Source organism: Dysidea avara, chromosome 12 (genome assembly GCF_963678975.1).
Source record: "Dysidea avara chromosome 12, odDysAvar1.4, whole genome shotgun sequence".
Classification (NCBI taxonomy): domain Eukaryota; kingdom Metazoa; phylum Porifera; class Demospongiae; order Dictyoceratida; family Dysideidae; genus Dysidea; species Dysidea avara.
In genome coordinates this window covers 10,449,997-10,469,059 of record NC_089283.1, presented here as the reverse complement: position 1 = coordinate 10,469,059, position 19,063 = coordinate 10,449,997, and the positions used below count along the sequence as shown (strand labels likewise).

The 19,063-nt window shown below is 35.8% G+C and overlaps 2 protein-coding genes across 2 annotated transcripts; both read left to right on the top strand.

The window, feature by feature from the left end:
* The first annotated feature begins 2,967 nt into the window (after positions 1-2,967).
* On the top strand, positions 2,968-7,573 carry LOC136241113 (uncharacterized). The gene is made up of 3 exons (XM_066032283.1): positions 2,968-3,342; positions 6,514-6,629; positions 7,174-7,573. Exons 1-3 carry the CDS (start codon positions 3,168-3,170, stop codon positions 7,369-7,371), a joined length of 489 nt encoding a protein of 162 aa, XP_065888355.1. The 5' UTR covers positions 2,968-3,167; the 3' UTR covers positions 7,372-7,573.
* A 5,012-nt stretch (positions 7,574-12,585) lies between these two features.
* On the top strand, positions 12,586-17,404 carry LOC136240862 (mucolipin-2-like). The gene is made up of 11 exons (XM_066031924.1): positions 12,586-13,105; positions 14,018-14,215; positions 14,684-14,813; positions 14,861-14,924; positions 14,980-15,286; positions 15,334-15,567; positions 15,637-15,738; positions 15,792-15,920; positions 15,976-16,185; positions 16,519-16,645; positions 16,952-17,404. The coding sequence occupies exons 1-11, from the start codon at positions 12,899-12,901 to the stop codon at positions 17,314-17,316; spliced, it is 2,073 nt and encodes a 690-aa protein (XP_065887996.1). The 5' UTR covers positions 12,586-12,898; the 3' UTR covers positions 17,317-17,404.
* Positions 17,405-19,063: the final 1,659 nt, after the last annotated feature.

Genomic DNA, 19,063 nt, shown 5'->3' with positions numbered 1-19,063 from the left:
TCACTGTACTGAAACTCCTAGGAGTGTGTTTTGAATTCCACATGCTGTCAACAAAAAGGTTGCTCGAAAGGACACATCATGTTTCATTGTAACTCCTTATGTCACTCATATAAACATTGCAGTTTATGCAATATATGACACTTAGACTATGAACACATATTTAAGATAAAATTTTGACCAGGCAGCATTGCCAAATGTGGTCCATATTATGAATTTTGCAACAGCAATTCCTCACTTGTGCAGCTTTCAATAAGTCAGTCTTCTCAAGTGTAAATTGGCAGGCTGCAGAATCAAGGCTCACTCATGGATTCTTTCTCCTTTCTGCAACTTTTCAAACATATAAATAGGCAAGTGTCCTGCAGACCTTCAGCACTTGTGCTGTAAAGCCTTAATAAATAAATTTTAAAAAGTGAAAAAGTATAATGTCATTCAAATGATACACTCTTCAATAAAGTGCTTATATTGCCAGACAGTAATGCTCAAAAGTATACGTTATACCAAGAGGATAATTTCATATAATGAATGCATGTGTTTGTCAGAATACATCAGTACAGCATGTTTGAGACACAGTTCTCTGGTTGTTCTATTAAACAATAGCTATGTACATAATAAGTTAGCAATACTGTAAACAAGAATCCCAGTGAAACCATACTGTATTGGCAGTGACAATTAATGTGCAATATTGGCAGTCAAAATGCAGTATTGGCAATCAAAATGCAGTAGTAGTGTTGGCAATCAAAATGCAGTGTTGGCAATCATAATGCAGTAGCAGTATAACATGTTTATGCAAGCAGCATACAAAGTCATATGCATTCACATGTCTTTCACTTGGATATAAGGATATAAAGTATCAAAACAGTTGCAGAATATAAAAATTATAGGTGTCAGTAACTACTCCTTCTGTGATACAACATTTACTATATACAACATATTATTTTTCCGAGTACTAGTTGTATCAACAGCTAAAGACATAGTAAATAAATTGAAGAGACTGAACTACTACAGTATAGTGCATATTCCAATAGAGAATCTTGAAGGGGTTAGTTCTCAGTTGTATCTTGCATATTGTATGTAGTAATATACCGGTATTTCCCAAATTCTATATCTATATGCATTCAACACTTTGGGGCTTCATAACATGATTCAACATTTTCTGAATTGTAGCCAAGCAACCCAGCTACTGTTGTTTCTGAGAAGAATTCAATATTCTCTTTGCTATAGTCAATTAAAACTATACCTTTGATAAATGTTATTTTCTCTGAATCAATGTGCACACATCGGTGGCTTTATACTGATCATGATGATGCCTGAAGAGTTACTTTGATTTAACTATGTTGTCTAGCTACATAAAACTAACTATAACTTCTTCTGTGAGTACGGAATGTAACAATTTAGTAGTACATATATCTAAACATACACATGCATATAGTATGCAAATACTACTATTAACCATGAGATATGTTAATGATGTATATACGCATTACGGTTATGAGCAGCAAAATGTCTCCTTGCTTAATTTTGTAAGGGGAATTTTTTATTCCTTATGATAACTCATGAAGCCACTTAATTTAATAATTTTTTGAATACTGTAACATGCAGCTTAACAGATTTTTAATATTCTTAACAAGATTTTTATTTACAAGGAATTCTTTCGTATGTTGTGGATGTTAATGATCGTTCTGGTAGAAATTATACATATTATTAGTTCCCAGTGTTAGAATTAATTATGGAAAATAGTCTTTGGTGTACAGGGGAACAGTCATATGGAACAGATTACCTAAAGCATGTACACTGCTAAAACTGTGAAAGAATTAAAAAATTATTTTGTATGATTTAATTGTTTTGTAAGTAGGTACTTACATTGTATTGTTTTATTGCGCTCTCAGGGCATATATAGCTGAAAAACAATTTTTCTTTGGTTGACGCTATTTCTCTGATAAAAAAAATGCAGTGAACAGCAAACAGGAACTTTAATTAGTAAACAAATGAGATAGATCCCTAACAGTGAATCTGAAATGATAATAGGCTTATCATAGATGGCAGAGGTATTTACTAGCTATTTGGTGTTGATTGTTCATCAAACAATACTTTAAGCAAAGTATCAGTTTTCTTAACTGAAGACTTATGGTATTTTGAATTTTATGTACAACCTAACACAACTCTAGTGTGCTGTAGCTACGTATATAGCTAGTAACCTATAGCCATTTTAGTGGCCAGCACTTCCATCCACTCTATGTCTATTAGTTGACAAAATGACAAGGTTTCATATAACTAACGTGATGGCTTGCAGCTGTCTATAGCATCTTCTGTGCAGTTGGTGTATAAAAACAGTTACTTAAGAAAGTTGATATTTGGATTGGAACACTACAGGTAATTGTGTATATAGAATAGATTCTACCTTTAGGCATGATGTATTTGTCTATAATGTAGTGTATGTAATGTAATGAATACTTATTTATTGATCTGCAGATATTAGTGTTCCATGCATGTCCTATTTCTTGCTAAATTTTGGCAAGATAGCTACCAGTGAATCATCAATCTGTAATCCTAATTCTGAGGCTGTGCATTAATATAGTTGCCATGCATTTCCAACCATATTCATAACTATCTACATGTATCTAGCAAAGTTTGGACTGATATCTTTGTTATTGACCTAAGGTTGTTGCAAGACACATGGCAATGGCTATATATAGCTACTCCGGCTACGCCATAGGCATAGTTTAGCTATATGTGTTACTAGTACAACCGTATATACATGATGCATGAAGATGCACACGTTTTACTTTCCATTCTTATAATTCCAATGAAACTATTCATGTATGAAGATAACGCACACATGCAAAACTAAGGCTGCAGGCAGGGGAAACCGTAGATTGAAGGATGACTGACACATGGCTTCATAATTCTCATTCTTCAAGGTAGCTACGTAGCTAGCCGGTCACAAGTCGTCCCATTTCCGGTCATCATCATCATATCACCACCTGCCAGCATCTAGAGAGCAGTTAACTAATTCTTAAAGGGAATCGAACGGACCACCGAAATATTCCGGGCCTCGGAACGCGCGCCCGATAGACTATAGTATATAACAAAAAGAAATAACGGAGAAATTGCTAAAATAAGTACTCCTAGAGAACTAACTTTATCTGCTGCCGATCAACCATTTTATTATGAACTGCCATGTGTGTTCTGCTGGCCAACTATTGGTGATCAGGGTGAAACCAAATGGCGAGGATTACATGTACATGTTTACCAAATTTCCAGAAACGTCAAAGCCCAGTAGTGATGACCCTTCTGATATCATCACTATTCCTGTGGATAGTGTCACTCCAGAAGATGTACGAGGTATGTCAAGGATGTGTGTGTGTGTGTGTGTGTGTGTGTGTGTGTGTGTGTGTGTGTGTGTGTGTGTGTGTGTGTGTGTGTGTGTGTGTGTGTGTGTGTGTGTGTGTGTGTGTGTGTGTGTGTGCTTGTGCTGAACCACCCCTCCAAAATTTTACTATGTGCTAGCTAGAAAGATAGTAGAATCTACGGTACTGAGGTGCAGTTGCATCTAAAGACATGGGCAATGAAAACATGGAAAGAGTGGGAAGAGAAGAGAAGGTCAATCATTAGGCCAGGCCAAGTTGATTCACAGTTTATCGTCCGGGATATTTGAAAAGTCATATGGGTGGGAGGTCGATTTTTCATATTTCATAACTTTTTAACATAGAAAAACATTTTAAAAGTAGCTTCACACAGTTGCTAGCTACATAGCTAGCTACTTTAATCATAATTGAGGGCTTATTTGATTACATCACTGTTCATACTTAGCTACTCGTTTATGCAATCTCTCTTTAGAAATCCATTTATTGAAGGTTCTAACGAGTCCAGGCCAGGGATAATCATCACGTTTGATGCACACACCATGTTTTGATATACAAAAACGAGTTCAGAAGCATAAGCAAAGATTATTACGTGAGAAATAATAAATTATGAAATTATTGCTCTATTCCTAAAAACCCGCGGTAACGATAAACCGTGAATTAACTTGGCCTGGCCTTATATACATGTATCCTAGAGTAAAAACCTCACTTAGTGGTCACCTCTTAAATACCGCCTTCTTACAAAGACCATCTCTGCACAGAGACCACATTGCAATTAAGTTCTAAAGATGGTAAAGGCATACTTGATGATCTAATTGATTAGACCACTTCATGATCACCTCTTGAAAAAATCACCTCTTTACATTCTAGTCATCTACCATGATCTCTTAGTTTGTACCAGAATGTGTCATACAAACAGGGCCACCCAGAGAAATTAAGGGGCCCAGGGCAAAGAGTTAAATTGGGGACCCAGAGGCAAGTAGGTTTCGATTCTGAATCACAACTTCACCCAAGCTGTAAGTTAAAGACCAAAAAAAAAAAAAAGGTCATGACCTGCTAACAATGACAATAGCTACCCCTCACCAACCATATCTCCTTATCTTTAAGCTTGCTACACTGCTCCTCTGAAGAATGCTGTGACTGCTCTATTAGAGTATTTAGATCTGACTGCTCTATTAGACTATATCGATCTTTTAAACAGGTATTCAAGGGGCCCTTCATGTGGCCTCCTGGGGCCCCTTTCAGGCTGGGGCTCGGGGCAAAATGCCCCAGTTGCCCCCTCCATGGGTGGCCCTGCATACAAAAATAGTCCATTGAAGTGAAATGTCAATGTAGCTAGTATACTGTATCATTACTCAATTTACCAAAAAGGAAGGCATACACAAAAGGCAAAGCCTGTACAAGGTGTCCGCCTACAAAAAACAAACATACATATACATATACCTACAGTACACTACAAACTAAACAGTACACAACAAAACACAAAACAGTGATTAAGAAGTTACTTGACACATAAGTAATTATAAAGGTGATGCCGGAAAGACTTTCGATTACTGTCTTCAAGGATATGTAATGGCACAGTGTTCCAGAAGAAAGTTGTCTTGACAAAAAAAGAATATCTCCTAGAATTAATGGTGGACTGTGGAGGGACTAGTGAAAGATGGTGACTTCTGGTAGATGCTATGGAATTAAATGAACAGTGACTATTAAATGTAATAGATGTTTGCTGGTGATATATGTCATTGAGGAAACTGACCGAAAGGAAACTTCGTCTTGACTGGAGAGAAGGAAGGTGAAGTTGGGAGCAACAATCATTCGAAGAAATGGTCCAAGAGCTGGTAGATGGACTCCAGCGACTCTCACAGATCCTTCGAGCTGCCCGCTTTTGTAGGGACTCTAGTAGTTGGATATCTCCCAAATTATGGGGATTCCATACGACTGCAGTGTACTCTAGCGTTGGCCGGATGATAGCTTTGTATGCGGTACACTTAGCTGCATGGCTGCAACCAAACATTGATCTACGTAAATAGTTCAAAGACTTGGTGCCCTTACTGACAACATACTTGCAATGCTTAGACCAGTTTAACTTGGAATCTACCTGCACACCAAGATACTTCACAGGATTACTCCATGAAATAGGTTGATGGTTAATGGAGTATGTAAATGGAATTGGTTTGCGTTTGTTAGTAATCATCAAAGCTTCACATTTGGTGGGATTTAACTTTAATTGCCAGCGACTAGCCCAAGAAGAAATGGCAGTGAGGTCATTTTGTAGGGAAGAACATTCCTTGAGAGTGTTAGCTGGAGCATAAAGTAAAACATCATCAGCAAACATTTTAACAGTGGAGTGTTTTACAACAGAAGCCAAATCATTTGCGTAAATCAAAAACAAAAGTGGACCCAAGACAGTTCCCTGTGGAACCCCAGAAGTAGCAATGGCCCAATCTGTATCAACGAAAAAAGAGATCTCATATGGAGATGATGACCTCAAGAGCCTAGCCTTTTTAGCTCACCTAACTGTTTTGATAAAGAGATGTTCAGACCTTAGTTATTATTACAATGTGAAGAGGTGGTCTTTGTAAAGAGGGTGGTCTTATAAAAGGTGTAATCTTATAAGGGTCAGTATGCCATTGCCATCTTTGAGATCTAAGTACAATATGGCCTTTGTATGGAGGTGTTCTTTGTAAAAAAAGTGGTTTTTAAGAGGTGACCACTAAACAAGGGTTTTACTCCAGGGTACATATATATGATGATTTGACCATTTCTGTTTTCTATTTCCACTTTCCGTTTCTGGTTTCCATTTCCACTGTTTCCAATTTGCCCTTCTCACACTGCACTACTAGTTGTATCAGCCAGTTGCCACATTTTTAGCCTTCACTATAATTCCCTTAGACCCCCCCCCCATCCCGGAAAATCCTGAATCCACTCCTGTATGTAATTTACTTTTAATAGCTATAGGGTATATTTAGTGTTTCCCAAGTTAGCTTATATATACTTTTGGAAAATCAACACAAGGCTAACCAAGAGTTGTGCATGCATGTGTAACAAATCATTACTATCTGACAGAGTAGGGCACTTCTTTAATTAGCTTATTCAGTGTCTTTGAAAAAAGTGGACATGTAATAAAAAAATGGTATGTCATCTATTTCAGTTCTTTACTGTTTGAATTATTTATCACCAACTATGGTTACACTTGGAAACAATACTCTTCGTGATCACTTTGTGGGAGTTGATGTCATTAAGGATGGAAGCAATCTGTGTCTTAAGGTTAACAATTTCATTTCTTTGAGTACATATATACATGCATGTGCATTATATTGTATGCATTTACATGTGCAGTGCTCCTAATTAATAATTGATTGTGACATGTGGCTGCTTTATTTGAGTAAATGTGCATTAAGATTGTATGCTAAACTTGTCATGATCATTGGCACACATGGAATGTATGATTCCATCAACACAAATAATCGGTCTGACAAAATCAGTCTTATAGCCCATTACACTTTGACTATAATTTTAAAGTTTGAAGTTTAATAACTTTCTCTCTGAACGTGATGACCACGTAGCAGTTTTTACCACTTATGCAAAATCTCTGGAAATTTTTCTGAATTTTACAGAGTTGTTATAGCTTATTCAGAAAAGAAGATACACAATGTTGAGCTGACATATGCATTTTTTGGGCTATAAGACTGATTTCATCAGACTGGGTCACATATTACAAATGCTAGCGCTCAACATAACAAAATTAATGGAGTATATACTGTAAATTGTAATGTATATCAATTACTGCCATTTTCTGTTGTTTGCACAGATCAGAGATGACAGTAAAGAATACCTCACTCAGATGGTACTGTTGTATTCTAACAATAACAATGACGTAGTTGCTCTGGCTTTCAAGTCAGATGATGGTGGCAAACTGTATTATGTTACGTCACAAGGTGCTGGACAACCCCTGGTAATTGACAGTACAATAGATCCACCATATATATTTTTGCTGACAAAGAAGTGATTGCAAAGGAGTGTTAATTGCTGAAGCGTGTGCCATACATTTCATATATATATATATATATATGCACATTATAAATGCACTCATATCTCAACTTTTATACTCTTTATGTAGAATATGTTGAATGCATAAACAGTGACCTGTGTACAGCCACGTGCATGTTATTTTTTAGTGTTGTTACTATACTGAGCATAAATTGTATGCATCTAGCTATATGTTAAGAACATAGTGTAGCTTTTCAGTCTTTTGGGAAGGGAAGTAAATTGTCTATTATAAAATGCACTTTTGATCTTAACTTTTATACTGTGAATAATTATTATATAGATAGCCATCATCCTTGTGAATATCCAGGTACCATACTCATGTGCAGTTATTAAAACTTTCAGTTTACAACTAAATATCTTATATACCGATTTTTTAGTATACAGAATCCTCACTTTTCAAAACTATATACATTTTTGGTGATAAGTGAACAAAAAAAGATTTTTGTCATGTTTACTACATATCAGCTATCTGAAGTTCAGAAAGACGTATTTGGCTCAGATTCAGTGGTATATAATACTTTTCTGATCATAGGGGCTCTATGAACTCCTTCCATTTTGGAAGCAGCATTTATAAGCCCATCAATAATGATCATACAGATTATTGCCATAAGGCATGAGAGTAGGATCTCATCATATAGATTGCATTATGATACCATACGTACTTCAAAACCACTGCAAAATGCATCTTATCATATCTACTTTTCAGCTCTGTATGTACTAGGGCTGAGCGATAGCTACTACCATTTTAGCAATATATCATGATATTTTGAAAGTATCGATATCGTGATATTTTGCTTTTAACTATTGTGATACCATGCCTGTACATTACTGTCTATTTGTTATGCTGTACTAGGCTCAAGAATCCTTGTAAGTCATAACTTGGTTACCCCTGCAGAGAGGTGTGAACACCATAACATAACTTCAAAACATGTGTTACAATAAGGGAGTGTATAAACAGTGGAATGGACTACTGGAATGGTGGAATACTGGAATGGGATTTTTTAAAAGTTCAATATCATTTTTTTACATCCAAATAAGTACAACTCCTCCCCTTATGTAAGCAAATAAATAGGATTCCCCTTGAGTCAGCATACTTTTACTCACCACAACACTTGTATGACTTATAACTCAATATTATTACTTGTGTGAAACTAACTATGGTTCAGTTTAGTGTGCAACATGGCACTGCCACGATGAACTGTGGCTTAATTTTGTTTTCTGACATAATTGTGGAAAAGGCTCATTGTAAACACTTACAAGATAGTCGCATTTCACTTTACCCAAAGATTTTCACTTAGGTTCCTAGGCTAGTGATAAACACCTCGTACAGGCTCTGCCTTCTGTGTTCACCCTCCAGTGCCAAATTGATAAAGTTGATAATAAAAGAATACTTCATTATACAGTGAATGTACTTTTACAATACATAACTACATGTAATCAGCTAGCTAGCTAACTTTTTATCATTTGGGAACAAGATTTAAGTCAGGAGGCTTCTTGGTGTTCCCAATAAACTGCTATTGTGCATGTTCATAACTGACTTTACAGTGCAATACATTGGTAAACTTTGTCTATGGTGAGGTGAAGTATGCTTAATAAGCTGACTTCAAGGGAAATCCTATTTATTTGCTTATATAAGGGGAGGAGTTGTACTTATTTGGATGTAAAAATTGATATTGAACTTTAAAAAATTCCATTCCACCATTCCAGTATTCCACCATTCCAGTAGTCCATTCCACTGTTTATACACTCCCGTTACAATAACTGTTACTGTAAACAAGGTTGACAGTGGCTAGTTTGATGCTACTTTTAAAGACTTCCTGAAGGAATACTGAGTAATACACTATGTAGCACCAGCTATGATTGACATATTTGTAAGTATCGTGAACTATTCAGTATCGTGAATAGTGGCTTTAGTATCGATCATGATACTAAAATGGCAGTATCGCTCAGCCCTAGTATGTACCCAATGGCTCATCCTCATCAATTAAGCTACATAATGCTGATACAAAATGATACAGCTATGCTATATTGCTATACATAAGTAAATGCAATGCTTAAGTGTATAGTAGAACCTATTAGAGTGGTTATTTGATATAATCTGGAAGAGCAGATTAAAAATTATTTGGCTTCCCACTGCATGTTGGATATGCATGAGTGGGAACTCCACTTTACAGCATCATATATAATTATATCAGTCTGCTTGCAGTTTATTTCTTGATAAAAAGAAAACATTTCTCAGCATTGCTCCACTGTTGATTGGGAATTTGCATAATCTTTCGAAAGTCAATAATCAAATACAAAACCTTCAAAATGATGACTAATAAAATAATTATTTTATAGCATGAAAATAATACCTCTTTAAGTAATAAACTTTAGTTCTTATTATTTAAAATGTGTATGTAGTTCAACCAATAAATGGTAGAGCTCTTCTCATTCCAGAACCCTTGGAGCTGTCCCTGTATGTTAACAATAACTTGATTGAGCCAATTTAGTTATCTAAGGCCCATACCAGACTACACAGTGTGAAGATGATACATGACAGCATAGTATGAATAAAACAGTTGAGTGAGTGACCAAAAATTGGGATCTAGCTATACACTTGTCAGCATGTAAAAATTTCAATAGATTCAAAGATACATAGCTAGCTTGTACTGAAATGTCATGATTGACCTCAGTGTTATTATAATACAAAAATTATTCATGGCCATTCTTCGCAAAGCTATAACTAGCTATATAGCACAAGTAGCTGCACGATAATAATTGTACAAAAGAAGCAATTACACAATGCAGAGTGCAAGTACTAGGTACATGCCATGTATGGCAAAACATAATCACTGAGTGGATAAAAATGACACCTAGAAACTGAAGATATGCACTGTGCATTGTTCCACCGCTGAGATGCTTAGTACGGAAAACCTTTTTAATTGAAGTTACTTTGTTTAAGTGTTTGACTAAATCATGGTGGCATAGAGCTAGTTTCACTTGTGCAGTGGTACATAATTCAGTGGTGTGCTCTTGACTGAGCTAGTCATAGCCGCACCTCCGTTGACACCTTTGACACGAAATAAATCTATGCTCTGCCAAGTTATCTTCCCACTGCCGATACTGTAGTAACAATAACGAAGCAGTAACAGTAAAAGAAACTTCCAAGGAAGCACCAAAGTGGTTGCGAACATCGTAATTCCTGCGCGTTCAACTGAACCAGTAACATTTTATGCAGTTGACACTCGTAGTGACTTTTTAAATAGATTTTTTTTTGTTTTCGAGGCTGTAGTTGAGTTTCAAACTGTGCTGGTTCGATTAACTGATGTCTTATCTATCAGGAAATGGCGCGATAACTTCCACAGGACATCGATTCGTTACGCTAGAGCTAGCAAAAGAAGAAGACCCGGCTGGGCGGAGCGCAAAAGCTGAAAAACGCCTTTGTTATGAAGGAAGCTTTTTACAATTACGCTGGTTCGATTCGTCGTACCAAGTTACCTGTACAGTACAAAATTGGCTTTTGTAGAAACGGCCATTTGAGACTTGGAGCTAGCAAAAGTTTGAGAGCGGCCCGCACAGGACTAATCGTCCTTAGCGTCCTGTCTGACGTTCAAGAAAGGCTAACAGTGATGGTTCACCAAAGGAAAGGAATTTCAACTTCACACTAACAGAAGTTAAAGAAAGTTCTGAGTTAACACCAATCAACTAGAGGTGCGGATCCGGCAAATTTTTGTATGGGGAGTAGCTATGCGTAGTTTCCAATCCCGGGGGGTGTAGTATCTATGATTTGATGTACCAGTTAGGGTGGTCTTCAGATTGTAATGACCAGGGGGGGCAACTGGGGCATTTTTCCCCAGGCCCCAGCCTGAAAGAGGCCCCATGAATACCTGTTTAAAAGATCGATATACTCTAATAGAGCAGTCGGTCTGATCTAAATACTCTAATAGAGCAGTCACAATATTCTTCAGAGGAGCAGTGTAGCAAGGTTATAGATAAAGAGATATGGTTGGTGAGGGATAGCTATATTGTTAGCAGGTCATGACCCCTTTTTTTTGTGGTCTTCAACTTACAACTTGGGTGAAGTTGTGATTCAGAGTGGAAACCTCCTTGCCTCTGGGGCCCCACTTTAACTCTTTTCCCTGGGCCCCTTAATTTCTCTGGGCAGCCCTGGTAATGACAGTCACAGATGCAGGTATGCAAGCTCTTTAATGATACTTGTGGTCATAGGACATAGGTGTTGGTGTTATAAAGCTAAATAAAATGCATATCCAAATTCTACAATGAAAAAAAAATCTAACTACTAAATTAGGAGGGTACTCTGACTCTTTAGTCCTACATTTACACTCCCCTGCCAAAGTATTCTGATCTGTGACTGTTCTATTAGAGTGTAAGACGAATATATTTGATTGCTTCATTAAGAGTACATATTTCAATCTTTATAAAGATTTAATTACTTTACAAGGAGATCAACATCTTATTGGAATTATCCATACTTCTTGTCACCCAATGATCTACCACACTAACCACTTTATCCAACCCAGTATACATGGTCTAGTTATTATCAACATTTTCCATGACCAAGGATGGGAACAATTTGCCAATAGAGTCATAAAATCTGATTAAATTACAAATCATAATATACTTTTTATGCTGTACGTCTATGCACGCCATTTACTTGGGGTGTAAATTGGCCCCTGGACACATTGACAATTGCTGTCTGGCCAGCAATAATTTCTAAGGAATCAATGTAAGTTTCCTGTTATACTCCACTGCACTTGTCTTGTTTTCCTCTGTACCTATGTAAACCTCCTTGTTACAAGCCTGTAAATTCAAAGGAATCTCCAAAACCTCAGGAAACACCCTCCCTATGCCTCTGTATCTCATAGCTAAAATACGCTTTCAGTTTTGTAAAATGATGCTATAGAGCATAAAATGGTATAGTACACTTCCCTCTCTACTGTCATAATCCTGCTTTTTAAAGACTACATACGTAATTATGTTATAAAAACAATTAGCTTAGCCACTGGACTGATATAAACAGAACTGTTGATGCTTTGAATTAAGCATGCTGCACACAGAATTTCATGGAAGTCATTATAAACGATGACAGTGATTAGGCAGTAATTTGTATCAATCAACTACATAATCATCTTACCATGTATTTTTCATTACCTGGCATAGCTATAGTCATCAGTTGAGATTAATATACACAGCTAACTAATTGCAATAAGATTGATGCACTGTGACAGACAGCTCATCTTTAATTCATCATACATTAATTTTCATAGCAGAAATATACCCTTTAATTTTGGGAGAAAATTAATATACCCAATACATTTGTAAATAAGACTGAATGCAATGTAGTATATAATAGATATATAAACACATTAATGCTTTTGTGAATGACACTATTCAGGTTAATTAAAATATATAATAACAAAAAATTAATGTAAAAGCCATTTGTTATAGTATGTAGAGTGTCTTGTCTCTTTAAACTTTATGTCATGGATGATACCAATGATCATGAGTCAGCTGCAAATTTGGTCAATAGTTGCTCCAGTGAAGAAGACAGGTCTAACTGTACTACAGACACTGAGAAACGTTTATGGGAGAAATGTAACAGATTACTACAATCAGATAAGAGGGTGACCAAACCATATGTCTTGAGTACAATGATCCATATTATAGTTTTGATATTTGTGACCATATCAGTAAGGATATATTATGTACACATATTGAGAATTGCAATTGAAGCTGAGCCCTCTATAATGATATATAGTAATGAAAAGTGTGAAGCATATTATAAACATTATGATAAAACATTTTGACTAAAGAGGTGCACATGCAATACATCGTACAGCAGTTTTAATTATAAATTCACAGAAACTTTTAACGTCAATTGCAATGTGTGATGAAAATTATGTGTACACACACACAACATTATCATAAGTGAAAAGTGTAGTTTTCTATAGTATCTACAAGTTGAGCTGAACCCTGAGAAAACAGCTAAATAGGAAAAGTGGGTTTTTTCACAAGAGAAGTAATGTATCGGCCAACCAGATGATTAGTGGTGACAGTAAAGGTGTCAAGAGCATACATGTGTGGTTTGGCTCCATACAAGTTTGGGAAAGGGACAAAATAGATGGTGTACTTGAATGGCTTTACTATAAACTATATATTATATGGTGAAAGTTTTGATTGGTCATAAATATTGTGTCAACATTTGAATGAAAAGATTTTGAAATATTTTTAGCAGGTAAAGTAGCACTACAAATGAGCCAAATTTCAAGAACTTGTGTAATTCCATCCTTGAGTTATTAAATGTTTTCAAGGGTTCAGTTCAATGGTACACACTATAGTTAAGCCATGCATTTACTACATTATGGTCTGTTTCAAAGTAAGAGAGGGTCTGGCTCCTGCAGATCTTGCTAGGTTAGCTAATAAATTTGTCAACGACAAAATTAAGTGCTTCAAATGTATTACCATGCATGCATCGTTGAATCCTTAGAACAAAAGTTACCTTGTTTTCATGAATTAATCGAGTAGAAAGATGCAGTGAATACATGTACTTTAGAACATTGTACATTTTCTGTAATTATGCTATGTATGTGTCATCAATGCAGACAGTAAACTTGGCCAATGAGAAATACAAATTTCGACAATTTTGGATTGATCTTCAGGAAGGATACTACTCATTATTGTTAAAAAATTACTCCACTACTTTGCACTATCCTCTTAAGAGATATGTGTATACATCACAAAAGAAAATCATCTCTAATCAAAAAGAATTAATGGATTATTTGGAGTTTGCATACCACAGAGTGAGTCATTACACATCAAAATTGTATGAGGTCTCTATTGCTCCTACAGTATGACTGCAACAACTGTATGTGTTCACTGCGCAAAACATTAGTACATAATATTAATATGTATATACATGCATAGCTACGTACTGTTGATATACCTTAAAGCTACTGTAGTTTGTATACACTTTTGTGTTATAGCTGTTGATGCATGTGTGATTTTACATGATGATGTGCACTGTAATGTGCACTGTAGTTTGTGTACACCTATATAATTGCTTACATATAAATCTATTGTCTATATTATTGATCAGTTTCAGTTTGTCAATAAGTACATATGCATAACATGATTAATAACAATGAATTTGTATACATGTTCAACAGACATTGTACAAGCTTCAATTGTAGATTAAAGGATATACGTACTCATGTACACACTTCATGTATGTAGGTACTTGTAGTATCATTTTAATTTTTATTTCATAGTATGATAATGTTGAAAAGATTTCCTTGGGTGAAGTTGCAAAGGCAAGAAATACAACGGGGAATATCATTCCTCCCAACCTCTGTTTAACAAAGCACTCACAACCTAAGGGCTACAACATGCAATATAATAGTAAGAACTATTGTTACATACTGTATGATTTTAAAAGTCACTTGTAGACTACAGCTGCGTGCCAATTCTTGATATAAGTGTTCTTCAAAAAGCATTACATAAAGAAAACAGGTATGCATGTCAATGCTGAAACTTGTGCTGTCAATTGTGGTTTATATTTATACAGCATGATTCTTATACTAATGCAATTTCAGTTCAAGCAAGTTTACTTGGTTGAAGGGTACAAACCAATTTGTATTCAACTAACTGTTCATTATTCTACTGAAAATGATTTTCATCACCATTTGTGGCCTCTCAGGATAATTACAACAGGAAAATTGATTCACTGTGATGGAATTTTAAATTCCATGCACTTCTTGCCAATTAAAAACATTGCGTATCTTGCATGTGCTGGAGTTCTCACCATACTGGTATGCTTTACTGGTTGTGTGTTCCACTTTGTTAGGATTACAACATACATTATGACAGGAAAGGTATGCACTAATTGTATTATGAGAATTATTTGATTGTCAAGTTTTAGATGGTAAGAGACTATGCAACTAAACAAAAACTCAGAAAGCCATTGTGGAGTTGTCTTTCTCCTAAACAACTACAAATTCAGCACAATGACAACGTTCACCCATATGTTCCACTAAAGGCATATGTAATATTTTGTCCTCTGTTGCATATTCTAGATTTTATCTTTTTGCTCTTATCCATCACTGGTGTTGTTCTAGAATTTACCCTTTTAAGAAGTGCTAACACTACAGATGAGGTTAGTATGAGACTATTAGCACATAAACAAGATTGTGTACTAATCTAATCACTATCTCCATATATACAGTTTATCCATCGCTCAACAGTGGTTTCCTTCATACTGGGACTTTGTTCCCTCTATTTCTGGTGCACCTCATTCAGATTATTCAACTACTCAAAGTTAGCAGGCGTAAGTGACTTGCAAGGTTATATCTGTGCCTACATTATAACTATGTACTGTAGGTAACAATTAGATCACTGATGAACTCCAAGGCAACTCTAGTCCTTCTAGCTGCAGCAATTGTTGTATCATTTGCATATGTTGGGACAACATTATTGGCATGGGTAATACTTGGCCTATTTCATCCAAATGTAAGTGACACTGCTTGCACAAATCATTTATCCTAATGTTTTTTTTTGTAAATAGTTCAGTACATTCCGGCTCAGTGCAGAAACATTCTATTCACTGACATTTGGAGAAGAAATAATAAAAATTTTTGACAGCCTTCAGCCAGATTATCCACAGTATTTAATCTTTATCACATCGAGAGTCATCATTGGAATTTATGGAATTCTGTTTTCAATATTACTATTGTCAGTTTTTATAGCAATCATCTCAAAAGCTACTGAAGAGAAGGTATATGGAACTGATGAGCCATTGTATGTACATATATAGAGTTACTGTTTTAGTCATTTTATTACAAAGACTTATACTCATTGCATGGTTGTGTATACAGTAGCAACCCTGAATATGTATCAGTGAAACTCTGCTTAACAGGGGATCAACATTATTACTCCTGTAAGGCTGATGGTAATGTACAACTTTATCGATGTGTGGGAAATGGCTATGTAAGGTATACAATTGACGAGGTGACCTTTATATAAGTGAAGTTTATTGTACTGTAGCTCTATATATGGCCTAAACTACTTTTTATAGCATGTACAGTACCTCACTTTTACTGTGCTTTAGTGGAAATGTACTTCGAAAGACAATACTGACGATGGTGAAGTGGAGAAATTTAATTGGAGGGTACTACTGGATTGGGCTACCACAGGTTCTTATACTCCCTTCCCTGGTGCTAAGTTTATTCACAAAGGTTAGCCAGTAGTTCAAAAATACAACATACACTGTATATAGACATATACTTCTATGGAAATGGCATGTATATACTTTGTCATTGAAACTAAAATGTCTTGGTGTTACTGGGGCATTGTTACAGGAGTAGGACTGTGTACTTAACCCACACTTGAATTCACCAATTCAATTGCTAATGGGAACAATGTATCAAATCATTCCATATACTCAAATATTTGGTAGCTACTCTGACATGCATATAAAAAGTAATTTGTCTCAAATTTGCAGGTAAGGTAAGGTAGCATGTATGGTGTTTTTTTGCTCACAGATATATGCAATGGAAGGTCCATAGTGAGGACCAAAGATCAAAAAATGAAGCATACTCATTTAGCAACATGCTGTCCTTTTAAAGAACCACGCTCTTTAATTTCTAGCAACACTCTAGAGAGTATCACCTCATTAAACACTATCAAATATTCAGGAACAAGACATTCAAGGAGCACTGTTATAGCTAACAGTAAATGCCCATTCACAAGAACAGGAGATGATCACTGCAACGCTTACGGCTACAGTAATACTGATGGAAACTCAAAACATCACTTACATCATTCATTTTCAAGTCCTGCTATGGACAGGAAACAAGCTCATTGTGATACACACACTTGCCATTCACCTCTTGAAACTGAAGTATAGAACATTAATTTGCATGGACTGAATTATACATATTTAGATATGCATGTAATTCAGCTTCGTATTGTAACTCACCAAGCATATAGCTACTGTTTTTCTTGCAAATAAAATGGAACACTGCAGGGGCGGATCCAGACTTATAGAAGTCAAAAATGAACTGAGGCACTACATTGTCTCTGGTTTGATAAGGTGAGACCAAAAAAAAAAAAAAAGTCACAACCAGCTGACAATAGCTGCCCACCTCACCAACCACACATCTATAGCTGATAAAGTACATAAAAATCCTTAAATAGCTCACTACACACTGTTCTACTACTGTGACTGCTTTATTAGAGCACTAAAAATTTTTGGAGGGGGGGTCAAGAGCCCCCTTTGACCCCCCCCCCCCCCCTGTATCCGCCCCTGCACTGGTTTAGATAATCTTGTCAGCTAGCAAAAGGAAGGCAGTATTTACATAGCAATACAGTATATATCTGTCCCACAATTTTCATGAGTGATAACCGACAGGATTTGAAAAGAGGGGGTGCAGTCCAGTGCACCAGGATCAGTGGCAGATTTAGGATTTTTAAAAGGGGTTTCTGAAAGTTGGTATAGCTAAATAAGGCACCTGATTACATTTCTCTGGAAAAGTTTGTGATTTTAGAAGCTCTGAGATCAGATTTTAGGCTATTTTTAGTCAATTACAATAAATCCAATGCCTTAAACTGTAGCTAACTATAGGGTAAATATGGTGACTGATTCATTCCATGCCAAAAAAAATCCGGACCCCTTCGGATTTTCGTGAAATTTGGCATAGACATGGACTCTACTAAGAAACTTTCTCACACCAAAATTTGGCCAATTCTACTGATCTCCCTTTAAGATATGACCACTCAAAGTTTATTAGAAAATGTTACAGCAGCTTACACAGGTTTAATAAAATAGCCATACCCTTGTTAGTGATTTCCACAGAACCTTTCTGTTTAGATTTTTAGAATGCTTATTAAATTCTCTTTCAAATGATATATAATTCATTATAATTACTCAAAGGAAAAGGTCAAACCACAAAAATGTGACTTTTTTCTTTGATCCTAATTATTTCAAAAACGGATATTTTAATTGCTTATATTTTTTGTTCAAATATTCTTCTAATAGCCTTTTTTCATGACAGCACGTGTGAAGTTGGGATGGCAAGTAGATTATGAGTTATGGCTACATACATAATTCTTATTGATGTTTACATGCTACAGGGGGTATAACTATGAACACTACTACAACAATACAAGCTTTTAAATTCAATTATAGTATGGAATGATTGAAATCTCATAAGAATGTGGTCAAGTTGTATTACACATACAGTTGGAGGCATAGTACACAGGCATAATCACAACATTAAACATAAGTATTAATACTCTCTATTGCTGAAGCACACAAATATACCCATGTTACGTATATCAATGCAGTTATGACAACTGGTGCAAATATCGTCAAAATCCATAATAGAGGTTGTATAGTAATGTATACCATAATTATATTGGGGAGGTTTGGTGGTAAATTATCTTATGGTACTGTAAGTTTGGTAAGGAAAAGGGTTTTAGTTTTCATTTCTTTGCCAAACAACTCCCCTGCCAAACTTCTCGTATAGCGTCTTTTCCATGTATAATTTGTTTTGTAAGATCTGTATGCAAAGTTTTTTGACATAACAGCTACATTTCATAAAATCACAAGAAAGTGCCAGTGCAAAGAAAACTCCAGAGGGGATTAGTGTATA

Excerpts from the sequence above, each read along its gene's own strand:
- LOC136241113 (XM_066032283.1), top strand. The coding sequence starts at position 3,168 with ATGAACTGCCATGTGTGTTCTGCTGGCCAACTATTGGTGATCAGGGTG. Across the intron at positions 3,343-6,513 it reads CACTCCAGAAGATGTACGAG|TTCTTTACTGTTTGAATTAT; the intron begins GTATGTCAAGGA and ends CATCTATTTCAG. Across the intron at positions 6,630-7,173 it reads GAAGCAATCTGTGTCTTAAG|ATCAGAGATGACAGTAAAGA; the intron begins GTTAACAATTTC and ends TTGTTTGCACAG.
- LOC136240862 (XM_066031924.1), top strand. The coding sequence starts at position 12,899 with ATGGATGATACCAATGATCATGAGTCAGCTGCAAATTTGGTCAATAGT. Across the intron at positions 13,106-14,017 it reads TGATATTTGTGACCATATCA|ACAGTAAACTTGGCCAATGA; the intron begins GTAAGGATATAT and ends TCATCAATGCAG. Across the intron at positions 15,568-15,636 it reads GTGCTAACACTACAGATGAG|TTTATCCATCGCTCAACAGT; the intron begins GTTAGTATGAGA and ends CCATATATACAG.